The sequence below is a fragment of the Dromiciops gliroides genome, chromosome 2 (genome assembly GCF_019393635.1).
Source record: "Dromiciops gliroides isolate mDroGli1 chromosome 2, mDroGli1.pri, whole genome shotgun sequence".
In the NCBI taxonomy this organism is placed as follows: domain Eukaryota; kingdom Metazoa; phylum Chordata; class Mammalia; order Microbiotheria; family Microbiotheriidae; genus Dromiciops; species Dromiciops gliroides.
In genome coordinates, this window is record NC_057862.1 from 61,887,557 (window position 1) to 61,915,464 (window position 27,908).

At 39.8% G+C, this 27,908-nt stretch overlaps 1 protein-coding gene across 1 annotated transcript in view; it reads left to right on the forward strand.

The window, feature by feature from the left end:
• The window catches only part of LOC122739671 (heparan-alpha-glucosaminide N-acetyltransferase-like), a 383,950-nt gene that overhangs the window by 253,647 nt on the left and 102,395 nt on the right, over positions 1 to 27,908 (forward strand). Inside the window, exons 11-12 of the mRNA XM_043981320.1 lie at positions 18,647 to 18,759; positions 20,769 to 20,893. Coding sequence (XP_043837255.1) covers positions 18,647 to 18,759; positions 20,769 to 20,893 — 238 coding nt within the window. The remainder of the gene's footprint in view (positions 1 to 18,646; positions 18,760 to 20,768; positions 20,894 to 27,908) is intronic.

Sequence of the window (27,908 nt, forward strand, 5' to 3'; positions counted from 1 at the left end):
GCTTCAAGCTCAATATAAGTCAACAGCATGCTGCCAAAGCCAAAAAAAGGCCACATGACTTGAGGTTATGTTCAGAAAAGCACAGTGTCTAGGCCAAGGTTTCTTTTTTATCATAAAAGTATTTTATTATTTTCTAGTTACATGTAGAGAGCTGGTTTTCAACATTTGTTTTTATAAGATTTCTAGTTTCAAAATGTTCTCCCTCCCCCCTCCCCAAGACAGCAAGCAATCTGATATAGGTTATATATGCACAATCACATTAAACATATTTCTGCATTAGTCATGCCGTGTAAGGATATCAGAGCAAAGAGAAAAAACCTCAAAAAAGGAGAAATGGTATGGTTCAATCTGCATCGAGATTCCACATTTTTTTTTATGGATTTGGAGAGCATTTTCCATCATGAGTCCTTTGGAACTATGTTGGACCATTGTATTGCTGAGAAGTCTATCAGTTGATCAACACACAATGTTGTTGCTACTGTGTACAATGTTCTTCTGGTTCTGCTCATCTCACTCAGCATCAGTTTATGTAAGTCCTTCCAGATTTCTCTGAAATTCATCAGCTTATCGTTTCTTACAGCACAATAATATTCCATTACATTCATATACTACAACTTGTTCAGCCATTCCCCAATTGATGGGCATCCCCTCCATTTCCAATTCCTTGCCACCACAAAAAGAACAGCTATAAATATTTGTGTACCTGTGGGTTTTTTCCCTTTTTATGATCTCTTTGGGAAAAAGACCTAATAGTTGTATTTCTGGGTCAAAGGGTATGCACAGCTTTATAGCCCTTTGGGCTATATAAAGTTCCAAACTGCTCTCCAGAATGGTTGGATCAGTTCACAGCTCCACCAATAATGCATTAGTGTTCCAGTTTTTCCACAGCTTCTCCAACATTTATTATTTTCCTTTTTTGTCATATTAGCCAATCTGATAGGTGCCAGGTGGTACCTCAGAGTTGTTTTAATTTGCATCTCTTTATTCAATAGTGATTTAGAGCCTTTTTTCATATGGCAATAGATAGCTTTGATTTCTCCATCAGAAAACTACTGTTCATATCCTTTAATCATTTTTCAATTGGGGAATGACTTGGATCCTTATAAATTTGACTTAGTTCCCGATATATTTTAGAAATGAGGCCTTTATCAGAAATACTGGCTATAAAAATTGTTTCCCAGCTTTCTGCCTCTCTTCTAATTTTGGATGCATTGCTTCTGTTTGTATAAAACCTTTTTAATTTATGTAATCAAAATCATCCATTTTGCATTTTATAATATTCTCTATCTCTTGTTTGGTCATAAGCTGTTCTCCTTTCCATAAATCTGAGATGTAAACTATTCATTCCTCTCCTAATTTACCTGTGATAGCACCTTTTATTTCTAAATCATGTAAGCATTTTGACCTTATTTTAGTATAAGGTTTATGATGTTGCCTAGTTTCTGCCATACTATCTTCCAGTTTTCCCAGCAGTTTTTGTCAAATACTGAGTTCCTATCCCAGAAGCTGGAGTCTTTGGGTTTATCAAACAGTACATTACTAAAGTCATTTACTACTGTGTCTCCTGTGCCTAACCTATTCCACTGATCCACCACTCTATTTCTTAGCCAATACCAAATAGTTTTGATGACTGCCACTTTATAGTAAAGCTTCAGATTTGGTATAGTTAGCCCACCTTCCTGTGCATTTTTTTCATTAGTTTCCTTGATATTCTTGACCTTTTGTTTTTCCAGATGAATTTTGTTATTATGTTTTCTAGCTCTATAAAAGAATTCTTAGGTAGTCTGATTGGTATGGCACTGAATAAGTAAATTAATTTAGGTAGAGTTGTCATTTTTATTATATTAGCTCTGACTATCCATGAGCAATTGATATTTCTCCAATTATTTATATCTGATTTGATTTGTGTGAAAAAAGTGTTTTGTAATTGTGTTCATAGAGTTCCTGGGTTTGTCTTGGCAAGTAGACTCCCAAGTATTTTATATTGTCTGTCGTACTTTAAATGGAATTTCTCTTTCTATCTCTTGCTGCTTAGGCCAAGGTTTCTTAACTTAGACTCCAAAAACTTAAAAAAATAAAATCTGACAACTGTGTTTCAATGTAATTGGTTTCTTTTACAATCTTTTTTTAATTTTATGAATTTAAAAGTTTTATTCTGAGTCTATAGGCTTCACCACATTGCCAAAGGGGTCCATGGTACAAGGCGTAGGATAGGTAGATCTCAGTGTCACCACTGGTCTGAGATTGGTTTGATCTCAACTTGGCACCTATAGGGATTCAATTTTATCAATTCATTTGGGGATTTAAGGAATTGAATCAAAACCAAACTCACAGGAGGCCTATTGATAAACCAGAACTCCAGCTGATTAATTTATAGTGGAAAGTACCCCTTCTCAGGGACCTGAATGCTAGTTTTTGCTCTCCAGGCCATCTCCTTCCCTTTATTCAGTCACCACAGAAATGGAATTTGTAATCAGAAAGATGCTTGCTTGAAAGTTAGCAAAAAGGTTTGGAAAATCTTATGGTATACTCAGGATCATAGCTTTAAAACTGGAAGGAACCTGAGAGGTCTCTGAGTTAAAAAACCCCATTTTGTTGATGAAGAAACTGAAGTTTAGAATGGAGGTGACTCCTGAGGGTTCACACAGCTATTAAATGACAGAGGAAGGTTTCAAACACAGGTCTTCATGACTCCAAGTCCTTCTCTGTAGTCTCTACTCCAAAGATTCTCAAACTTTTGGTTTCAGGACCCCTTTATATTCTTAAAAATTATTAAGGACCCCCAAAGAACTTTGGTTGGTGTGAAAGAATTATTCCTAGCCCACTACTGAGTGCATTTTTGGGTGACTGGAATAACCGCGTCTGATAGGTATATCTACCTTCTTTAAATATAGTTTATATACATTCTCTCTGTCTCTGTCTCTGTCTCTGTCTCTGTCTCTGTTTCTGTCTCTCTGTTTCTCTTCCTCTATCTCTCCCTCTGTCTCTGTCTCTTCAAAATGACCCAGTAAAGTAGGTTTTGCTATCCCATTTTACAGGTCAAGTCTAAGAAAGGAAAGTGAGTTCCTTTCTCCTCTATCCACTCCCTTACTTGTCTATTTAAGCTTGTGAGAACTGTAGAGAACCAGGTTAAATGAATGGTGGACATGACAGAGGGATTGTCCTATAGGAAACTTTTGGGCCATTTGGGAAAAGTTCTATCTATAATGAATGACTAAGCTTCATTGAAAGAGAGTGCACAAAAAATTGAATTCATGGGTTCTCTGAAACCACTGGTTCTCAAGGCAAGGTAGTTAACAGACAGTTGGTACACAGTGGTTAGCTAAGTATCAGTAGTAAGGGATCTTGGTGATGGTTTGGTCACTTATAGGGAAGCAAGAGAGAGGTTCTGATATGTGTAACTGTTGGAGGTTAGGAAACATGTAAATAGGTCCAAAGAAACAGAGACAGATGGGGCAGCTAGGTGGCACAGTAGATAAAGCGCCAGCCCTGGATTCAGGAGGATATGAGTTCAAATCTGGTCTCAGACACTTGACATTTACTAGCTATGTGACCCTGGGCAAGTCACTTAACACTCACTGCCCCCACCCCCCAAAAAAAAGAAAAAAGGGGGAAAAAAAGAAACAGAGACAGATACACTTGGGTGATTTGCCCAGTATCCTACTTTAAGTTGGTATGACTTTGGACTTCTGACTCCCAGGGCCTGAACGCAGAGCTCAGGGGCCTCATCCCCATCCCTCAAGCCAGTACTTTATGATGGGAAGGGTTGAAATGTCCTTTGGATTCCCGATTCTTCCCTGAAGTCCTTGTACTTGTTGGACTGGGAATGAGACTGATGCCCTTGGATCCTGCACCACGTGTGTGTATGTATGTGTGTGTGTGTGTGTGTGTGTGTGTCTTTGTATGTGTGTTCATGTGTCCCCTTGTCCAAAGTCTCACCTATGCTAATGGGTCTGTTGGACTCAGATTCCTACTTCTTTCTGCCCCAACTCGACCCAAATGCTGTCTCCCCTATTGAAGTATCCATTTATTAGACCCTCCTGGGTCCATTGGGCCTTCCCTCTTCCCTGTCAAATGTTGGGTATCTTGTCCAGCCTCCTGGGTCCTCAGGCATTTCTTCTGTAAAATGAGAGTGACAGCCTCAAGGTTGCCTAGTACATTGGAGAGAGGCCTTCTCTACTTTGGCTGAAGATGGAGGGAGTCTCCTGTCTGGCCTGGTGTAGGCCAGGAAGGCCCATGGAAACCCAGGAAACAGTATTTACCACAAGGGCTAATTAATAAACAGAAAAAAATCTGCTTTTCCCATACTACTTTTTCCTATACTGCTGTTTTAAAAACTGATTTGAAGGAGTCAGAAAAGGCCTTTGACAAAATACAGCACCCATTCCTATTAAAATCACTAGAGAGCATAGGAATAAATGAAGTTTACCTTAAAATGCAAAGTGATATTCATCTAAAACCATCAGGGAGCATTATCTGTAATGGGGATAAGGCAGAAGCCTTCCAAATACAATCAGGGGTGAAGCTTGGATGCCCACTATCACCTCTATTACTTAATATTGTACTAGAAATATTAGCTACAGCAATAAGAGAAGAAAAAGAAATGAAAGGAATTAGAATAGGTAATGAGGAAACAAATTATCACTTTGCAGATGATATGATGGTATACTCAGAAAATACTAGAGAATCAACTAAAAAATTACTTGAAATTACTAACAACTTCAGCAAAGTTGCAGGATTCAAAACAAACTCACATAAATCATCATCATTTCTATATGTTACCAACAAAATCCAGTAACAACAGATAGAGAAATTCCATTTAAAATAATTGGCCAATATAAAATACTTGGGAGTCTACCTGCCAAGACAAAGCCAGGAACTATATGACCAGAATTACAAAATATTTTCACACAAATAAAGTCAGAATTTTTTAAAAAAGTTCATTAGAGAAACAATGCTATTATTATTTGCATTTTATAAATGAGGAAACTGAGGCAGGCAGAGATTAAGCGACTTGCCCAAGGTCATAGCTAGTAAGTGTCTGGAGCATAATTTGAACTCAGGTCTGCCCAATTCTCAGTGCAATACTTTTTCCACTGTTCCCCCTACCTGTACCAATTAGAAAAACCTTAGCATTTATCTCACAGGGGTTTTTATCAGATAAGAATGAGAGGACTTTGTAATCCATAAAGCTTTATTATTATTATACTTCCCACAATTTTGTTTTTCTCATCTCTATGTTTGTTGGAGCTCAAAAAGAAACAGTCCTGATATGTCACAACCCTGCTATTATTCTTTTATGTTTAATAGGGTAGTATTGTGGGGGGGGAGGGATGTATTGCCCAGGTGGATAAAATTATTGGGGTCAGCTAGGTGGTACAATGGATAGAGCACCAGACCTGGCATCAGGAAGATCTGATTTAAAATATGGCCTTAGACATTTGCTAGCTGTGTATTGTGAACAAGTCACATAACCACTGTAGGTTTCTGTTCCTCATCTGTAAAATGGGAACACAATGGAAAAGGAAATGGCAAGCCACTGTAGTATCTTTACCAAGATAACCCCATGGAAAAGTCCATGGGGTCATGTAGAGTTGGACATGACTGAACAATAAGATAAAATCATTAATTTATAGTGAAACAATATATTGGGATGCAGGCTCATCTTCAGTTGACTCCCTGAAAACATCTCCAGGGCAATTCCAGTTGCAGACAAGATGGTGAGGTTTTATCCTTTATATCGTTATCATGTCACTTGATTTCTTCTGCTACATATCTTTATTTTGAGAGCTTTTCATTCCATGTAGTTTGAATGTTATAAGTCTTTGGTATGGTGGCATCTATTAAAATATTGTTCTTGCATTTTTGTGGATCATTGTTATATCTGGGTTATTCTGGGTCTTTGCTTTGTCTGCAAATATGCTTCGGTTCCACCAAAATTATTTTTTGAATTATTTTCAAATATTTTCAAAATTATTTTCAAAAATATTTTGGGATCTATATTTGTATTACAAAGGTTTATCATTTGTTCATATATGAAAAATATCAGGCTTCTGGCGTATAATTCTGACCACGAAGTTTTGCTTTGCTAGGTATTTGATAAAAGTGCTCATTTTTTGCAATCTATGGTGATATTCCACTTACTGATGTGGCTTTGGGCAAGCCATTGTCCTCATCTGAGACTCAGTTCTTCATCTGTAAAAGAAGGAACTTAGAAGGCCTCTTTTAGCTCTAAATCTATGATCCCTTCATAGGTTGCATTTTTCGACCATTCTTGCATAATTTGCATTGATCAATAAAACCAGAATCCTTAAATGTAACCCTTTTGCTATTTCTGGTGGCTGTTAGGATAATGGTGATATTTACATTTATATTTAAAGGAGAGCAGATCGTTTGATCCTCAGCACTGCTTTTTTCTTCTCACCTCCTTCCTGGGCTCCCCAGTCAGTGAGGGTCTGCACTCAGCCACTTACCAGAAAATCCAAGCCAGTTGCTGTCTGTCAGGCTGTGGCGTCTTTGCTGAAAGTGTCATAACGACCAGCTATTAGCACTTTGCTGTTTCCATCAAGAATGGCTTCCTAATTCAGTTTAGTAAAATATAGCAATACTTTTAGTGACAATAATCAGATCTGGAGACTTTTAGAAACAAAGGGCTTATCAGACTGACCCCCTCCTCACCATTACCAGGCTGTTGTCTGGTGTCTGGTTTCCACAAACCCATAGAGAATCATCTAGGGATTAGGGTTGTTTGGGGAAGTCAGTGGAGGCATTACAGTATTTCTCCATTTTGTTTACTGGTTCCTTGGTTCAGTTATCTGTTCTTCCAAGGAAGAGAGAATAGGGAAAGAAGGCTCATTCGTTTTTTATATCCTGGGCTGCTGTGGCAAAAGAAAACAAGAAAATGAAAACAGCCCCAAAGCAAGAGTTTTTGATGTTGTGGATGGCAGGTGCCCCGATAAAGGCAGAGATGGATATTAGAAGGATGGAGGGCAATGCTCTGGTCCTCTTAATTTAGCTTTTGTTCTTCTTCAACTTCATTTGTATACATATTGGGGAGGGCCCTGGAAGAGAATGACTTTTATAACTTCAGACTCCACAAAGCTCCTGTTGTAACAGTATCTGTTATTGTTGTTATTGTGTTTAAGTGTCCCAAAAATTTGTTTTGAGGATGCAAATTCTTGCTAAACAGGGTTTTGATATAGAATTTCTAAGCCAAAATCAGACAGTTGCCTGCGACCAGGTACTTAGAATTACTGCCATATATAATCAAACTAACAATTTGCTTCTATTCCAGAAATGAGGTAGAGGAAAAGTCAAAAGTAACATCAGTGTTTTGAATATGGGAGACTGAGCTGGTGCCACTGATATAACCAGAGGACAGAGAAAGCTAACAGGTGATAGATGATAGATAGTTAGTTATACACACATAGATAAGTAAATGTTAGATAGCTAAATAGCTAGATAGATGATAGATAGATAGATAGATAGATAGATAGATAGATAGATAGATAGATAGATAGATAGATAGATAGAAAAATAGATAGAGATAGATAACAGGTGATAGATAATAGATACACATAAGTAGATAGATGATAGACAGACAGATACATACATACATACAAAAATAGATACATAGAGAGGTGATAGATAATAGATACATAGATACAAAATAGAACATTTATTAAGTGCTGACTATATGCCCGACACTGTCCTAGGCACCAGGAATACAAATACAAGTATATATGACAGTGCCATCAACAACCCTGTAGTGGCAGAGATCACATAGGTCACTAACACACACATTTTTTATTCATGTTCCTTGGATAGAACTGTTCCCAATATCAGGGCCCTCTCCTCATGCTACCTGGTCCCATGTATTCTGTGCATATATGTCTTTAGCCACAGTTGATGTCACAACCCATGGGAAAATATATATGTCAATGGGGTGCTGACTCATAGATCACAGTAAATCTGGGCTAGACTTTCTAGAGGCTCACATCATAAAGGGTGCTCCAAGTCATGCCCAGAAAGGTAGCCCAGTGTTGGATTTGAAACAGAAAGATCTCATTTCAAATCCTGCCTCAAATATTTAGTAGTTGTGTGACCTTGCAAAGGTCATTTAATTTGTTTACCTTAGTTTTCTCATCTGTAAAGTGGGATTAATAATAGCACCACCCAGGGTTGTTATGAGGATGAAATGAGATAGCATATAGAAGGTGCTTTGCAAACTTTAGAGCAACCTATAATTGCTGGCTACTATATTTTTAGTATTTAAACTGAAACTTTTAGGGAAGGTTGGTCAGCAGCAAACAAATGTCTCTCACAGGGCTGTTTTCTCTTCCAGAGTTTTTATTGATCCACCCTGTTCGAGCTAATGAAATCCATCAAGGATTTGTATTCAAAAATGGTGTTGACTGTAAGCAAGTCTTTTCAATGAGCATCATCAGCAGGATATTCTCATAAAATATGTAGTGCCATACGTGTGTGGGTATATATAACATACCTAATGCGTATGTATTTACAGTTATGTAATTAAGTTTTACTTTCAAAGGGAGGCAGGAGAACAGGAAGCACAAATAGGTTAGGCCTTTTCTCTGTTCTAATATCCTCTCCAGGGATATTTCCAACTCAGCCTAAAGGCCCCACGGGCCCAAAAAACTGCAGGGTAGGTAGAATAGGAGGTTACATTCCCATGCTTAAATAGGCAGGTAAATAAGCAAATAGCTTTTCTGAGCTGAAACTCTAGTCTTTCCCACTTTTTATTCCAACCTTAATGGTTGTCACAAAGATTAGATTATAAATATTGGGTTTTTAAAAATTAATTGTAAGCCTAACAGGGCTGGCAAAAAGATAGTTGCATGGGATTGTGGGTTTAAAATCACCTCCATGATTTTAGTGGAGCAATGAGGGTTAAGTGACTTGTCCAGGGTCACACAGCTAGTAAGTGTCAAGTGTCTGAGGCCAGATTTGAACTCAGGTCCTCCCGAATCCAGGGCTGGTGCTTTATCCTCTGTGCCATCTAGCTGCCCCCAACACCTAGCTGCCCGTAACAGCAAAGTTTTGATGATGGGAGACATTGATCTGAGGCCACTAACAGAATTAGTGAAGTGAGGTTATGGGTTAGGAGAGATAATAGATCCACTTACATTTATTTAGTATTGGATTAAAGTCCAATAAGCTTGAACAGATCAAGTAGTCCAAGGGATTTGGGTAGGATGGGGACAGTTGGTTTTCTGGTATGGTTTATGTTTCTTCAAGGCCTCTAGGAGAGAAGGCTCACTAGGGATTCCATGAGGCTGTGGAAAAGTAAGCCAGGTCTGTTATTACCTTGGAGTAATGAACCAAGGAGCTGTCTATTATGTATCATATGATCCCAATCAAATACTAATGGAGTCAAACCTAGCGCGATCTAACAGGAATCTTTTGATATGATGGAAAGCAGGTAATTTTATACCCTATAAAGTTTTCTGAGATGCCCTGGCCAGGGCTGGTCAATATCTTTAGGTCCATTGCTTTGAATTGGACCTTGAGTTTTCTCTTTTTATCCAAACCCATTCAGGAAGTGAAAGGGTGGCTTCATTATTACCATCATTACCACAAAATGGCTGTTCATCCCTGGTAAGAAATCCTAGGGGCAAGATTTGAGAAGTGAGATCAGGCAAAAAGGCATCACAGACTTGAACACTAAACCCACTAAATGCAGAAGAACAAATGTTCTAGAACTCTATTTTCTAGCCTAGGGGCAGCTAGGTGGCACAGTGGATAGAGCACAGTCCCTGAAGTTGGAAGGACCTGAGCTCAAATCCGATTTCAGACACTTGACACTTACTAACTGTGTGACCTTGGGCAAGTCATTTAACCCCAATTGCCTCAAACATAGAGGGCCATCCCTAGTTGTCTTGATGTTTCTCTTGCCACTGGACCCTGATAGCTCTGGAGGCAAGAGTGAGGCTGGTAATTTTGCACAATCATCCCTCATTTAAATCAATTCACTGCAAGTCATGACATCACTTCCTGATGTCATGGTCTTCTTCCAGAATGAAAGACAAACAACAATTTTTTAGCCCAACTAGATGGGTTTAGGTAGCTTCTGGGACACGTTAGTTCTCCCAAAACAACTTTGCTCACTAAAAATTAAAATAATCTAGTTAGTTTGTTAGAAACTGTCCCTTGGCACCAGCATGGTAATGTTGCTCCTCTATGTTTGTATGCACACAGACAAACATACTGTATGCTGGATTTAGAGTCCACAAGACCCGGGTTTGAATCTTACTTCTTACCCTTTTTAATTGTGTCACTATGGAAAGTTACTTCACCTTCATAAGTCTCAATTTTCCCATCTGCAAAATGGGAGTTGTTACAAGGCTCAAATGAGTCTGTGTATATAAATCACATTGCAAACTTTAATCCTCTATGTGAATGGCAACTATTATTATATGTACTCTATTTATCTGTAATAGAATTATAGAATGGCAGAGCAATTGATAGGGCATGGATTTGCATATAACTTCTCTGTTTCTAAATCCAACACTTGTTCAATGCACTTTGTTGGTCTTTATTCACCTAATTTTGATAATAGGAACCAATTTTCCATGTGTTCCATCACAACAAGCTATCGACTGCTGGTGATCCAGTAACACCAGCCCCCTAGTGATTCCTCACACAAGACAATCCTATGTTCTATCTCTGCATTTTCACTAGTCTTTCCTCTTGCCTGGAATTCTCTCCTTCCTTAACTTTGTCTCTCGACTTTGCTGGATTATTTCCTTCAAGAACCAGATAAAGTTAAGAAGCCTTGTGGAATTCCCCTTTGATGCTAGTGTCTTCCCTCTGTAATCATCTCCAATTTATATTTTCTGTTTCTACATCTGTCTCTCTATGTATGTATGTATAATGTTGTTGCTTATTATTTCAGTCATGTCTGACTCTTCATGACCCCATTTGGGATTATCTTGGCAGAGATACTGAAATAGTTTACCATTTCCTTCTCCAGCTCATTTTACAGATGAGGAAACTGAAGCAAAGAAGATTAAGTGACTTGCCCAGGGTCACACAGCTAATAAGTATTTGAGGCTAGATTTGAACTCACAAAAATAAGTCTTCCTGACTGCAGGCCTGGTACTCCATTTACTGTGCTGCCTAGCTGCCTCTATATAACAGTACATTCCAATTATGCACATGTATACATATATACATATATGTAGGTATATATACATGTATGTGTGTATATATGAAACAGTAGTTTGCATGCTGTCTCTCCCAGTGAACCATCTTTCTTCTTTCTTTCTATCCTTAGTGATCAGCACTTTAGACCATAGTAGGCACTTAATAAGTATTTATTGATGGACCATGAGAGAGAGAGAGGGAAAGAGAGAGAGGGAGAGGGAGAGGGAACCACTGAGTCAAAAGTTACCTTAGATGATAAAGATGATAAACAGCAGAAACCGTTAATGTCGGTGGGATTAGAGGAAGACAGGCACACTAATGCATTGTTGGTGGAGTTGTAAATGCCTCCAGCTGTTCTGGAAAACAATTCAGAATTATTCTAGAAAAGATATTCATACCTTTGATGCTTACATTCTACTACTAGGTAGATATGCCAAGGAGATCAAAGACAAAAACAAAGGTCCCATAGTATGTTTCGTACCAGTAAAGAACTAGAAACAAAGTGGGTAGTCATCAGTATGGGAATGGTTGAATAAATTGTGGTCATCAACAAGCATTTACTGAGTGCTTACTATTTGTACCAAGCACTATGCTAAGCAATGGGACCACAAAGAAAGGCAAAACAGCACTATCCTCAAGGAGTTCACATTCTAATGGAAGAGACAACATGCAAATATTAAGTACAGTCAAGACAGATAAAGAGTAGATGGAAGGTAATGAGAGAAGCCAGTGTTGGGGCTCTCAGGTTTTGTTTTTATGTCATGGGCCCTTTTGGCAGGTTGGTGAAGCCTAGAAACCATTTCTCAAAGTAATGATTTCAAATGCATTAAGTAAAATAAATATGATTACAAAGGTAACTAATTATATTGAAGTATGGTTACTTGTGTGTATACATATACACATACATGCATATATACACATATACAAATATAAATAAGTTTATGTATCCCAGGTTAAGAACCTTTGAGCTTTCCCCGATTGAAGATGGTCTCCTGCTTATGGTAAGTTTTAACTTACATTTGGAAGGAAGTCAGGGAAACTAAAGTACTGAGGTGAGGAGAGAGAGCCTCCAAGACATGGGGATTAGTCAAAGGAAGAGTCATGGAGGTGGAAAAAATGAGTAAGGAATAGCAAGCAAGTTTGAGTGTCCTATGAAAGGAACAGCAAATAAGGATTTCTGGATCAGAGTGTCTAGAGGAGAGTAAAGTATCAGAAAGCAGGAAAGAAAGGGAGGGGACAGGTTATGAAGAGCTTTAAATATCAAATGGAAGATTTCATGTCTAATCTTGGAAGTAATATGGAACCATTGCAGTTTACTGAGAAGGGGGTAATGTGGCCAGACCTACCCTTTTGAACAATCATTTTGGCAGGGGAGTAGAGTAGGAAGAGACTTGAGGCAGGGAGACAAACATTACACCTGGACTAAGGTAGCAGCTGTGTGAACACAGAGAATATGTATGTAAGAGATTTGGGAAAGGTAGGGACAATAAGATATGGTAGTCAATTAGGTATGTGAGGTCAGTGAGGGTGGGGAGTTAGGGCGATGCTGAGATTGTGAGCGTGGGTAACTGGAAACATGGTGGTACTCTCAACAATAATAGGAAATTTTGAAAGTGGGGAGGAAAGATAATGAATTCTATTTTGTACATTTTGAGTTTGAGATGTCTACAGGGCATCCAGTTTGAGATGTCCAAAAGTGATATAGGACTAACAGGAAAGAAGTTAGGGCTGGATACATAGATGCTGCCACATAGATGTGATCACCAAACTTATGGCTGAGATTAGATCACTGAAGGGGATAGTATGGAATGATAGGAAAATATGTTGAATTTTTTTTTCAATTAACAAGCCTTTGGTTTCTCTTCCTGCTCCCCTTGGGGAGGGGGAATAAAACAAACCCCTTGTAACAAATATGCAGTTAAATAAAAGAAATTCCCACATTGGTTGTGTCCACCAATTTATGTTTTATTCTGTATATTTAATATATTATCTCTCAGGAGATGGGTAGCATTCTTCGTCTGTGAATTTTAAGAAAAAATGGAACATTATTGCACCATAAGAGGTGGGAAATATTAGGAATTCAGGGAAACCTTATAAGACTTTATGAAATAATATAGATCAATGTAAGCAGAACCAGGAGAACAATATACAAAATGAGTATAATAGGGTAAATGAAAATATTTAAAAGCAGCCTAATTTGGGCTAATATTGGTCCTAAGAGCTGATTCATGAAACACATTTCCCTCCTTCCAAGAGGGAGGTAGAGGGATGTAGCTAGAAAATGTTGCTTGAAGATGTCCAATGTGGTTGCTTGGGTGATACATTTTCTTTAACTGTTCTTTGTCATAAAGAAGTATTCAATAGGGGTAAGGGTGTGATCAAGAAATTACCAAACTATGAAAAATAGTTATTGATAACACTTTATAAACAGAGAAAGGGTAACAGAAGAAGATATATTTAGAACTAGAAGACACTTTGGAGATCAGTTAAATTTCCTCATTTTATACAGTCGACGAGGAAATTGAGGCCTGGAAGACTGAAATGATTTGTTCCGAGTTACACAATCTGAGTCATTTCTTTGTCTTGTGTCCTCTTCACTATACAATGCTCCCTCCTGTCCCCTTTAGATTGTAGCTCTTCATCATCATCATTACCATGCTGGACACAGCTGGAAAAGCCAAATGGAAGATGGGCTGGGGAGACATGTAAATAAAGTGCTCTTAAAAAGCATCAGCTCCTCCCTCTGTCCCCTTCCCCCCTTTATTTTTTGCTTGCCTAACAAAAGATGAAGGAGAATCCATTAAGAATGAATGGCAGTAATGTACTGATGGGACTCTTTCCACTGGAGTTGGACATAATCAAGATGGAGCCCTGAGGCACTGGACCTAAGGCCCCAAGATGAACCCTCTGGCTCTCTCAGCCAATAACTCCACACTGGAAGGCCCTAAGTGATCGTTTGAAGAAGGGGAACTGGAAAAGTTAAATGCAATGAAAGCACGCTAAGGCTCACTGGAGCAACAGCAATAATGCAAACAGCACAAGAATATGAAAATAATGAGGCTCTGGTGGGGAAGGACGATGGAAAAGATAAAAGAACTGGATCCATTTGTGAATTCAGTGATAGCTCAGCTTGATTTCAGATTTGTGCTTTTTTTTCCATTTGAGCAATTTTTTTCATTGGAGAGGCAGAATGGAAAAAGTACTGAATGTGAAATCAGGAAACCAGCTTTAATTCCCAAATATGACAAGTATTCACTGGGTGACCTTGGAAAAGTCACTTAACAACTATATGTATCAGTTTTCTCATTTGTAAATGGGAATATTAATAGTGGTACTGCCTACCTCATAGGAACTTGCTTAGTGAAACTTAAAACTCAGTTCTCATGTTATCTCCAGGTATTGTTTTACTCTCAACAGCTTCCTCCCTCACAGGTCTTAGATCAGACAAAGAAGATTTGGGGCTTTTTTACCTCACTTGAGACTCATGTGTTTATTATTCATGAAAAAATATGTTTAAATGCTTACCAGCTGTTCCAAGGTGATTAGGACCCTTCTTCTGTCCTCAAGGACCATACAGTCTAGTAGGAGGATGAAACAAGGAAAAAAATAATTGTGATACAAGGTAGACTATGTGTTGTAGAAGAGTTAGAAAAGCAAATGATCACTTCCTTTTTGGCAGTGGAGGTGGGGGTGGGGGGTGGGACCAAGGAAGTTTTCATGGAGCTATGGCATCTCAAGTAGGCCTGGACAGGAAGGATTTCAAGAACTGGAGATGGTTAGTGAGAGTTTAAGGAATATTAACTCAAGCCTACAACAAGCCTGCATGTTCTACTAAGTGCCCAGATATAGAAACAGGAAACAGATGGGTTCAAACCCCATTGCCCACACTAAATTAGCTGGGTGACTTTGGCTAAAATCACTTCCCCCCTATGTGCTTTAGCTCTCTTAAATGTCAAATGTAGATAACATTAACCAGGAGAATTAAAATTTCTGGTGACCCAAAGGAAAATGAAGTGAAGCAGGATAAACAGTCAGTTTTTCTGCAGCATTTGGTTTGTTGTTGCTATTGTTTTGGTTTTTTTTTGTTTTTTCTTTTTGCAGGGTAATGAGGGTTAAGTGACTTGCCCAGGATCACACAGCTAGTAAGGGTCAAGTCTCTGAAGCCAGATTTGACCTCAGGTCCTCCTGAATTCAGGGCCAGCGCTTTATCCACTGTGCTACCTAGCTGCCCTCTTGCAGCATTTGTAATTGTAATCTGGGCACTGAGTTCTCTGTAGACTGTCATATTTCATATTTCACTGCCATAGCACACCACAAGTAGAATGTTGGTATTTTTTTAAAGTGGACCTTTGCTTTCTACTTGGGGTCATTTCTTAAAAGTAATCAACTTACTCTATTCCTCATGTCCAACTCATTGTCTGACCTCAATATACATAGCGATGCACAAGTTCTAGGGGTTGTCCATCCAAAAATGTGTTGTAGTCTGCAAAATAAACATTCTTTATCCATTTGGTCTTTCCTTTGTGCATGGCCAACCTGCTTTGAAGGATTACAGATCTCTTCCAAGAGACTGCAGTGTTATAAGGCTTGATGTAATCAGCACAGCGCCATCTGCAAATGGGAGCTTTTGGGGGGCCTTAACATCCACAGGGAATCCTGTTTCCTAGATGTCATCCAGGAAATGTATGATCAGAATAAAAAGAGTGGAACCCATATGTTGTTAGGAAAAGGGATGATGACATTTGCATCCTTGGAATGTTAGAGGGCCTAGAGAGATGCCTCTCCTTTATAGAGTTTATCCTCTCTGAAGAATTTATTGAAGGATGGAATCCTGTGAAAGACCACAGTCTTTAACAAATTAAAGTTGTAAGTTAGAGAAAGAGCAATAGAAAGGCGCATGGGATGCATGAGTAGGCTCCAATGTAGTATTAGCAAAGAGTTACATGGGAGAAGTGGTATAAAAATGTCATCAGAAGGGGCAGCTAGGTGGCGCAGTGGATAGAGCACTGGCCTTGGAGTCGGGAGTACCTGAATTCAAATCCAGCCTCAGACACTTAACACTTACTAGCTGTGTGACCCTGGGCAAGTCACTTAACCCCAATTGCCTCACTAAAAAAAAAAAAATGTCATCAGAGAGAAATAAAAAGAGAAAAGAAGGTAGGCTGGCTATATTAGCTTAACTAGTATGTAATAAGATTAAAGATGTAACCAATACCCACCATCCCCTATGAATATCCAGCCATCGTCAAGAGACCTGGAAGTAGGCTCCCAAGAAGATGTGGAGGATTTACAGGAGGAAATAGATAAGAGTCACATTGGATCAGAAGGCATGGACAAAGTGTAACATGCACCAGTGGAGGGTCTAAGCACACGCAGGAGATAGTGAATCCATGACACTATTAAAGAATTAAGAAGGGATGCACAAGAGGAGAAGGTGCAGATGAGTTATGAATTGCCCAGTTGGAGTGAGGAGTCACATTGATAAGACTGAAGATCCCCTGATGAATTGGAATGGGCTGTCACGTAGTACTTACTCACAAAGTATTATATGGGGGGCAGCTAGGTGGCACAGTGGATAGAGCACCAGCCCTGGACTCAGGAGGACCTGAGTTCAAATCTGACCTCGGACACTTGACACTTACTAGCTGTGTGACCCTGAGAAAATCACTTAACCCTTATTGCCCCACACAAAAACAACAATAACAAATCCAAAGTATTATATGGAAGAAATCGTGAGGCCCAAATGAGCTAATGCACATAATGCCCTAACACTTCCCTTGCTTTTCTTACTTTCCCTCAGGTATTACATCATTCCTCTCCGTGTTCCTCTCTTGCCTCTCCACACTTCTCTTTCCTTTATGCCCCAGGAGCCTACTCCCCCTGGAAGATCACTCCACTGCTGCAGCCCCTTCCTCTGATTGGCTGGTTCCTTTTGGAACTTCCATTTTAAAGAAAATACCCAGACCAGTCACATTCACTCTCATTCTTCTCCAGGATCCATATTTGGTTCCTCAGACTTCTTTCTCCATCATGCCTTCCCCATCCTCCAACCCCTTCAGTTTTATTTCATGTGTTGTTCTCCTCCCTCCTCCCCCATATAAATTCCTTTAAAACAGAGACTGTTTTTCTATTTGCTTGTAATTGTATCTTCAGTGTATTATCACAGTGCTTGGCACATGGTAAGTACTTTGTAAATATTAACTGACTGATTTGCCGGTCCACGACAGTGATTTTTTTTTCATTTCTGAGGGCTCAAACCTCATTCTCTGTGGGGGTGGGAATCCCCATGTCCAAATATAGTAGTCAGAAATACCTGCAGCTCCCAGCATCCACCTCTCCCTTACCATATGCAAGTGATTGAAAGTTTAAATAGGATTATATATTTTGCAAGGAATAAAGTGATGTAAACTTTTTAAAGTACACAAAGTTAAAACAATCAGAAATGTATATAAAAGAAAACTGCCCAGAGCAGACTGGGTGGTGCCCCAATTTATAAAGCCATCCAAATCTTTAACTCCCCTGTTAAATCTTCAGGCCACACCCTATGAGCGGGCCCCTGCTGCCAAACCATCCAGCAGCCCAGCCTCATTCTGGGCCAAACCAAGAATGCCAGCTCTCACATCAGAATCTCTCCATTCTTCTTCACTTTACTCATTTTAATGAGGATTTACACTGGATATTCTGTACTTGTCATTAATGTACACTAGAATCTCAGGATCATTTTCAGCCAATCAGGAACCCTTCTGATTGTTCATGAGTTACTGTTGCTTGTAACCACACATTTCTATTTAATCACTTGGAAACCACTTCTTTTTCCTCCCAAAGACAGAGGTGAAAAAATAACCTCACAAAAGTTAGTTTGGGACAGTGGCAAGAATTTTCAATTTGGAAGCAGAAGATCTGGGATTGAATTCTCAACCTATTCCTTATTAATCACTTGACCTTGGGCAAGTGAGCAAGTTGTATAGCCTCTCTGGGCCTCATTTGCTCTTCTGTAGAATGAGGAGGCTGGATTAGATGACATTTAAGGATAGTATTACAGTTAGCACCAACACCTAGAAACAAAATAATGTAATACATAGCACCAACTGTATCTCCTAGATTTCACAAAGGGCATTCCAGTGAGAAGGAAGGATGCAAGCAAAGGTCCAGAGATAGGAAAGTACAGGAGGATTTTGAAGGCTGGGGAGTGCAGAAGGTTCAGTTCTTAGCTCAGTGAGTTAATGTTTCATAAAAGAAATATTTGCTCCATGGCACTGTCCTCTCACAAACACATGACTTTGGTCCTAAGGAAAAGAGGGGAAGAAAGTATGTCTGTCTTCACCTTCCCCATCCCCATCCCACAGGCACAATTCAGAGTGTGTGCACTCTTTCTGAGATCAGGAGAGTCGCCTTAGCAATATGATCTGACTGTGGTAGCATGTAAGTAAATAGACAAGCTGAAATGGAATTGATCCCTGTCCATTCCTCTGTCCTCCAGTGTCCTGGAGTTGGGCAAGGATCCCCGGAGTTCTGCAGAGGCTTGGCTTCACCTATTTTGCTGTGGCCATGATGCAGATTGCCTTGGGGGTGACAGATATCCAGATGTACCAGGTGAGTAGCACAGCCGCTCCTGTTTGCTCTCATGTTGGCCAAATGCACCTGGCAGCCCAGGTGTCTTTACCTGGATTGTTAGGTTAGTCAATTAATCAATAAGTGTTCGTTAATCACCTCCCATGTGTCAGACATTGTGCTAGATCCTGGGGATATAAAACCAACAATTAAAGAGTCCCTAATTCAAATAGTTTACATTCTATTGGTAAAGATCTCACATACATATATGTGTGCTATACACATATACTTACATATACATAAATACACACAACACACATACATATACACAGATGCCCACATATACATGCATACAAACTGTTATATATACACACATATATGTTATCTCATGTTCAAGAAATACTCTTGGGCATGGTGGTGCATTCCTATAATCCCAGCCACCAGGGAGGCTTAGGCTGGGGGATCTCTTGAGCTTAGGAGTCCTGAGCTATGGTGGGCTATACATTAAGTCCCACATCAATATGATGAACCCCTGGAAGTAGGAGTTTATGAAACAACAGCTTTCCTAAGCAAGGGTGAATGGGCCCAGATCAGGAATGGAACAGGTCAAAGCACTCACCCCAATTAGTAGTGGGATCAGGCTTGTGAGCTCGTACATCCAGCCTGGGCTAGAGGAAGAGCCCCAATATTTTTTTTAAATGCTATAAAAGTTTGCCATGTTCTCTGCTTATTCATAGAGCAGAAGAAAAAATAATATTACAGTCAAATTATGTGGCTCTATATTAGCAGTGTTGGGTTTTTCTCTGGATCATTATTTTTTCTAATTAGAAGGTTTCTCTATACTCTATAAATCTGTTATTTCCCATTCTTTCCCTCCTTTCCCTTTTCTTCCCCTAACCCTTCCTCTCCTTTCTGGGCAATAGTTCTCTCTTTTCTAATCAGTAAGTTGTCTGTGTATTAACAAACTGATATTTGTATCCAACAGTTAATTATATCTGATACATATGTTTTCTGAAATAGAATTTGGACTTTTAAAAATCCCAATTTCTAGCTGGAATTATTTTCCCCAGGACTGATACATTTTTTTTCAGAACAAACTATTTTGAAAAAAATTGCAAATCTTCATTTGCAAGAATTTCAGAACTGGATGGGAACTCAGTGGCCCCATCACCTAACTCAAACCTCCAAATGAATCCCCATGTGCCAAATGATCATCTAACTTCTATAGTTAAGACCACCAATAAGGGAAAACTCACAACTTAAGGAGACAGTCCTCATTCATTCGACAGGTTTATATTTAGAGCCTCCTACTACTACTGCTATTACTACTACTACTACTACCACCACCACCACCACCACCACCCCTACCACTACTACTACTATTGCTAAGAACTTCACAATTATCATCTTCTTTCATCCTTACAGCAACCTTGGGAGGTAGATGCTATTATGAACCCTATTTTAGAGATAAGGAAACTGAGATTAAGTGACTTACCCAAGTCCGTATTAAGTATCTGAGGTCCAGTTTGGGCTCAGGTCTTTCTGACTCTAGTCTGGCTCTCTTTTCACTGCTACACCTAGCTGCCCAATGTGCTTTATTAGACATGAGGATCTCAAGTCAAGTTTGAAATAGTCCCTGCCCTTAAGAAACTTATATTCTCATTTCAGTTTCAATTTCGGATGGCTACAGTGACTTCACCATAGTTTGAATTTCTCATTATTTCTATATCCCCAGCCTGGTGCCTGGCACCTGGCACAGAAGGAAGTACTTCATAAATGCTGATTGATTGATTACAGTGGAAAGCATGCTAGATTTGGTGTCCAAAGATGTGGGTGTAAATTCTTGACCAGCCAATTATGATCTCCATCAACTCGGGCCATTTCTCAGCTCCTTAGTTTCCTCATCTATAAAACAAAGTGGTTAGACCAGATGGCCTTTAAGGTCCCTTCTGAATTTAAATCTACTTTTCTATTATTCCCCTATTGCAATTACTCTGTGACCCAAGTAATGTCCCTCTCATCTCTTTGACCATTTGTTCCCATCTGTTTAGGTTGGCACATGGTGGGCTCCTCTCAGTGATGTTGTCCTTTACTGGCAGGAATGGCTTATCATCATCGGTCTGGAGATTCTCTGGTTGTGTCTCACCTTCCTGCTGCCTATTCCTGGTTGTCCCAGGTGAGTTCCAGTGTGGCCAGGTCTCACCCACCAACCAGAATTCATCCTCGTGGTGCTAGTGAACAGAAAATTAACAGGAACTTTAAAAAGCAGAATTTTTTTGTAAGTCTGATTTCACAACAAAAAGTTGGGTCTCTACAGGTCAAGGTGCAGAAGAGGTGTTACCTTCCTCAGCAAAAATGAAAAAAATTAAAATTAAAAAAATAAAGCTTCCAAAGCACAAGGTACCTGGTTGCCAAAAGAGCTTCAACATAGATGTGACACCCCTCCCCGACTACAGGTGTCTTTCAAGCAGAGTGGTTTTGTCAAGCATTTTTAATTCTTGTTTCCAACTGGCTCTACCTGCATTTGTGCTTTGATTATATAAATATCTCTTTGTAACCACCTTGGAATGCTCAAATTCTTCCTAATAGCAGCAATAATCCTATCATTTCTTAGGCACCTCTCAGTCAATAATATTCCTAGGCTTGTTGAATAAACTCATAAAAACAAAAACATTGGAGGTGGAAGGGTCTTTGTATATCACCAAATTACACAGATGAGGAGACTGAGACCTGAGAGGTAGAGTGACTTACTGTGAGAAAATAATGGGCTTTTGTGACTCCCAGAGGCCCCCACTCCAGGGCCTAACCCAGAGACCCTTTCCTAAACTTTTTTTTTTTTTGGGTGAGGCAGTTGGGGTTAAGTGACTTGCCTACGGTCACACAGCTAGTAAGTGTTAAGTGTCTGAGGCTGGATTTGAACTCAGGTCCTCCTGAATCCAGGGCTGGTGCTCTATCCACTGTGCCACCTAGCTGTCCCTTTCCTAAACTTTTAAAGACTAGCCCAGAGTCTATCAGGTTGGACCTTGGACTATGAGTACAGACAATGGAGGTTGAAGCCACACCTACCTGAAGGCTTTTCCCCTCAGAGGGTCTTCCCTCTGTACTCTGACCTCAGCTTGTACTGCTCATGGACCACCCTCAAGTCCAGTAGACCAATGGATTTGAATGATGCTAGCCAATCAACTTTGAGCAGTGTGGAAGGGCCACCTCTCCTTCGACCTGCAAGAAGCTTCCAGGCACACAGGATCTCTCTTGGCCTGAGACTTCGAGGAGGCAGCGGTGTCTTTCTCTCTCTTGCTCGTCTATCCTAGGTACATAGGGCTTCTGAGCTTTCAGGGCCACGTGTTCTCTCCTTACTAATATTTAATATGCTTTAATAAATACTTAATGCCCAAACCTGGTGCTATAGTCTTTAATTTATAAGTAGCAATAACTTAAAAACCCCAGTTAATTTTCCCCAAAACTTGGGACAGAAATAGGGCAACCCCATATAATTTTTTTTTTGGTGAGGCAATTGGGGTTAAGTGACTTGCCTAGGGTCACACAGCTAGTAAGTGTTAAGTGTCTGAGGCCGGATTTGAACTCAGGTCCTCCTGACTCCAGGGCTGGTGCTCTGTCCACTGTGCCAACTAGCTGCCCCCTTTTTTTTAACCCCATATAATTTTAAACGCTACATTACCCAAAAAGTAATGAGGGTTCCTGTTGTTGTTCGGTTTAGGTAAATTGAAGATGAAGACTTGCCCTTTAGTGGAGTGAACAGGGGATCAGTGTTTGGCCCTGTGTCATTGAACAGTTTTGGCAACAACTTGGATCAAGGCACAGATGGCTTAGTTTTCAGATTTGCAGATTACAGAAATCCAGGAAGGATAGGTAACTGGATGGATTATAGAACCAGCATGAAAAAAGAAATCAAGGGGCAGAATGTTGGGTTGGATCTAAGAAGATGAAATGCCATTCAGACAAATTCAAAGTCTTATATCTGGTTCAAAAAACAAATGTCAAAAGTAGAAGATGATAGATACATGGCTAGATGGCAGTTTGTCTGGAAAATATTGATATGGAAAAAGGGTTTAATGGACTACAAGATAAATGAACTGGAAATATGATTTGTCAGCAAAAAAAAAAAATCAAGTCCAATCTTAAACTGAATTAAGAGGTCCAAGACCAGGGAAATACTATTACTTCTATACTCTTCTCTCTCCAAAGTCACTAATAATCTCTTAGCTGCCAAGTCCAATGGCCTTTTCTCAATCTTCATTCTCCTTGACCCCTCTGCAGCTTTTGAAACTATAGGCCCCAGGGGGCAGCTAGGTGGCACAGTGGATAAAGTACTGGCCCTGGATTCAGGAGGACCTGAGTTCAAATCCAGCATCAGACACTTGACACTTACTAGCTGTGTGACCCTGGGCAAGTCACTTAACCCTTATTGCCCCCCCCCCCCAAAAGGAACTATAGATTCCTCTCTCCTTTCTACTCTCTTCTTTCTAGGCTATTAGGACACTATTTTCTCCGGGTTTTCCTCCTACCTTTTCATCTCTCCTGTCACTCTTCTGTCTCTTTTTTTGCCTCTTCCTCCAGATCATGCCCTCTAACCACAAGTGACCCGCAGTGTTCTGTCCTGAGCCCTCTTATCTTCTCCGTCTAAACTAATTTCACTTGGTTATCTCATCAGCTCTCTTGGATTTAACCATCATTTCTATGCTGATGAATCTTAAATGTATCTATCCTTCCCTATCTTTCTGCTGACCTCTAATCTCACATCTCTGGTTGCCTTTCAGACACCTCAAAATGGATATCCAGTAGACATCTTTTTTTTTTTTTTTTTGGTGAGGCAATTGGGGTTAAGTGACTTGCCTAGGGTCACACAGCTAGTAAGTGTTAAGTGTCTGAGGCCGGATTTGAACTCAGGTCCTCCTGAATTCAGGGCCGGTGCTCTATGCATTGTGCCACCTAGCTGCCCCTAGCAGATATCTTAAACTCAATATGTCCGAAACAGAACTCATTATATTTCTCCCTAAACCCTTTTGCCTCCTACCTTCCCTTTTGCAAGAGAAGGCAAAACCATCCTCCCAGTCCCTAACACTCTTTCACTTGCCCCATCCCCATATTCAATCTTTTACCAAGGTCTGTAGATTTGACTTTTGCAACATCTCTCAAATACTGGTCCTTCTCTGACATGGCTACCACTCTAGTGCAGGCCCTTGTCCCTTCACACTTCGATTATTTTAAAAGCCTGCTGGGGTCTCAAGTCTCTCTCTCTCTCTCTCTCTCTCTCTCTCTCTCTCTCTCTCTCTCTCTCTCTCTCTCTCTCTCTCTCTCATTTATCCCCCACTCAGCCATTATAATGATTTTCCTAAATCACAGGTCCAATCATGTCTCTCTACCTACCCAAGAAACTCTAGGAGCTCCCTATTGTTTCTAGAATCAGACACAAAATACTCAGTTTGGCATTCAAACCCTTCATAACCTTGCCCCCTCCTACCTTTCCAGTCTTCTTACATGTTACACCCCCCTCCATTGCCTACTATTCCATCCAGTGACACTGGCTTTTTTACTATTACATGAACAAGATACTCCATCTTTTCACTGGGCTTTTTCTTTGCTTGTTCCCTATGTACGGAATTCTCTGCCTCCTTTCTTCTGACTTTCTGGGCTTCCTTTAAGTCCTAACTAAAATCTCATCTTCTACAGGAAGCCTTTTCTAACCACTCTTAAGTTCAGTGTCTTCCCTCTTTTAATTATCTTCTTTTTATCCTATCCATAGCTTGCTTTGTACGTATTTGTTGACATGTTGTCTCTTCCATTGGATTGTAAATTCCTTGAAGGTAAGGACTAGCTTTTGCCTCTTTTTGTATCTTGAACTCTTAGCACAGTGCCTGGCACAAAGTAGGTGCTTAATAAAGGTCTATTGATTGATTGATTGGCCAAATTAAATGTAGAGTATTATGTTCTGTTCTGGTTGCATTTTAGAGACAGTATTCATAAATTGGAGTGTCCTGAGGAAGATGACTTAGATCAAGAAGGGCATTAAGATCATGCCAATATAAGGCTCAGATGAAGGAATTAGTGACTTTTTACTCTGGAGCAGAGAAGCCAGGGGGAATTATGAAACTCAAATTTCCAGTGGCTCCATAATTTAACTCAATGTCGGCAATCTCTACAATGCAAATTGCAATCTACCCATGACTTCTTATCCTGCGTGACTCTTATCCAAGTCCTTCCATAAATTGACTATTAACTACATGGTTTTGGGGTGGGGGCATTTTTCAGGCTTCCTTGATGCCTCAAGGCACTCAAGTGCTTTATTGTTATCCTATAGGAGGGATTCTTCTTTGAGATGGCCACTCGTCTTCCTTTTGGGCCACACATTCTTTGGTGGCATCCTTTATGCCCTTTCTGTAAATTCCTTATAATGCAAAGCAGTCTATTTATACCCAGTAAATAACCCTGTAGGGTTGCTAAGTGGCACAGTGGATAGAGCTCCTGACCCGGAGTCAGGAAGATCTGAGTTCTTAACCTAGACTCAGCTACTTACTAGCCATGTAAACCTGGACAAATCATTTAACCTCGATCTGCCACAGTTTCCTTATCTGTAAAGTGAGGGTGATAATACTGTGTACTTCCCAGGGTTATTAGGAAGATAAAATGAGGGAATATTTCTAGAGCACTTTGCAAACCATAAAGCACCATATAAATGCTTATCACCATCATCACCATCACCCTCACCCTCATTCTCATTACTGCTCTTTAGATGACCATAAGTATCAGTTCTTCCGAGAGTGTAGCATTCCATCGCTCACAGCTTTAGGACATCACTGGAAGAATCGTACTGTTTAAAACATTTCAGTTTGTTTCAGAAAGAAGTTTGGAATCATTAAAGGAATGTCAAAGGCTATCAAGAGAAGAGCCATTTACTTGGCTTAGCTCCAGAGGACAGAACTAAGAATAACTTTGAAAGTTCCACAGAGGCAAATTTTGACTCTGAAACAAAGGAAAAACCTCCTAACATTCTAGCTATCCCAAAGTGGGAAGTTACGTGGCACAGTGGACAGAGTGCCAGGCCGGGAGTCAGGAAGACTCATCTTCCTGAGTTCAAACCTGGCCTCAGACACTTATTAGCTGTGTGACCCTGGGAAAGTCACTTAACCCTGTTGGCCTCAGCAACTTGTCTGCAAAATGAGTTGGAGAAGGAAATGGCAAACCACTCTAGTGTCTTTGCCAAGAAAACCCCAAATAGGGTCATGAAGAATCAGATCTGACTGAAAATGACAGAATAACAATAAAAATGCATTTACTAAATGTTTGTTGAATTGATTTGAATTGGCTTCATCCTTTCTATTCCTACTTTTACCACCATACTATAAGCACTGGTTATAACCAGTCTAGAATGGTGCTTCCCAGCTCTATTCTTTGATGACTAAACAACAACACTAAAGTGGAGTAAGCTACCCCCCCAAAAGATATTGGATTCCACTCATTTGAGGTCTTCAATAAATTCTGGATGCTATGACATTTAGTCATACCTCCTTATTTTACAAACGAGGAAAATGAGACCCAGGGCGGTTGAGTAACTTGCTATAGGCACACAAGTATTAAATGGCAGAACTAGGATTTGAACTCAGGATGTTGCAGGAGGGATTTGTCCTTGATTGCAAGTTGGACTAGATTACCTCTGAGGTCCATTCCAACTTTGAGACTGTGAGAAAAGTGGAGAAGTACAGGGAATCAGAAGTGCTGTGGCAGTGGTCCTCTTAAATCTGGACAATGAAAAGAGAAAGCTATAGGAGCTATGAGAAGAATGCTAATTACTAATTCATAAATTAATATATCTCAAGTGACTATTTATTTTGTGCTAAAACTAAGTATGAACAGAGACTGACAAGAAAAGCTCAGGACACAAAAAAGGTTTCTTAAGATATGTTGGGGGGCAGCTAGGTGGCGCAGTGGATAAAGCACTGGCCCTGGATTCAGGAGGACCTGAGTTTAAATCTGGCCTCAGACACTTGACACTTACTAGCTGTGTGACCCTAGGCAAGTCGCTTAACCCTCATTGCCCTGCCCCCCCCTTAAGAAAAGAAAAGAAAAGATATATTGGGGGAAAGGTGAGGATATCACTCTACAGCTCGAGACACTCAGTGGTTCTTCATTGTCCCTAGGATAGTTACTATACAAATTCCTGATGTTGCTAATTAAAATCCTTCAAAGTTTGACTAGCCTACATGTCTAGGTATTTCACATTACTCCTTCAAACATATGTGTAAGTTCTAGTGACACTGTTTTACTGGGTCTTTCCTTTACTTGGCATTCAATTTCCCATGCCTCTTCACAGTCTGTCTCATAACTAAAATATACTCTTTGCTCATTTCTACCTCTTAGAATCTTTCATTTTATTCATGGCTCAACTGAAGTACCATCTCCTACTAGAAGCCTTTTTTGGTCTCTAATTTTTAGCCACTTGTCTGTTTTTCAAATTACCTTGTACATTACCTTGCACTGTGGAAATATTTCATCCTTTGGTAGAAAGTTTGCTTCTAAATGTCAGTGACTGGTTTTTTCCATTATTTTATTGCAGCCCCAGCACCTAGTGCAGTGGCTTGTGCACATTAAACAATATATGCTTTGGGGAGGAAAATGATTGAATGAATGAATCAAAGAAGGGATAGGAACACTGCTCATGGCAGATGGGATGATGATGATAAAAGATGACAGAGAAGGCAGATGTGATAAATTGTTATTTTGCTTCTGTTTTCTTTGCCAAGGAGGATTATGTTCACATTGGAAAGGCAAGGCCACAAATGAAATGGCTAATGGGGAGATGATACCCACGATAAAGAGGGAAATAGCATGAAAGCATCCAACTGTCCTAAATGAGTACAAGTCACTAGGGCCAGATGAACCACATCCTCGTGTATTAAAAGGACAGGCAGATGTGATTGCTGAAACCACCATCAATATCTTTGAAAGATTCAAGAATTGGGAAGGGACTATAGGAGTGGAGAAGGGCAAGTGCTGTCCTCTCATCTTTTAGAGGAAGAAATGAGTTGCTAACAACTACAGAGCAGTAGCTTTTTCTTACATCCTGGCAAAATTCTACAACATATTTTTAAAAGAAGTGAATACCTGAAAAAGAAAATGTTTATGAAGAAGAGTCAGGCTCTGGGGCAGCTAGGTGGTACAGTGGATAAAACACT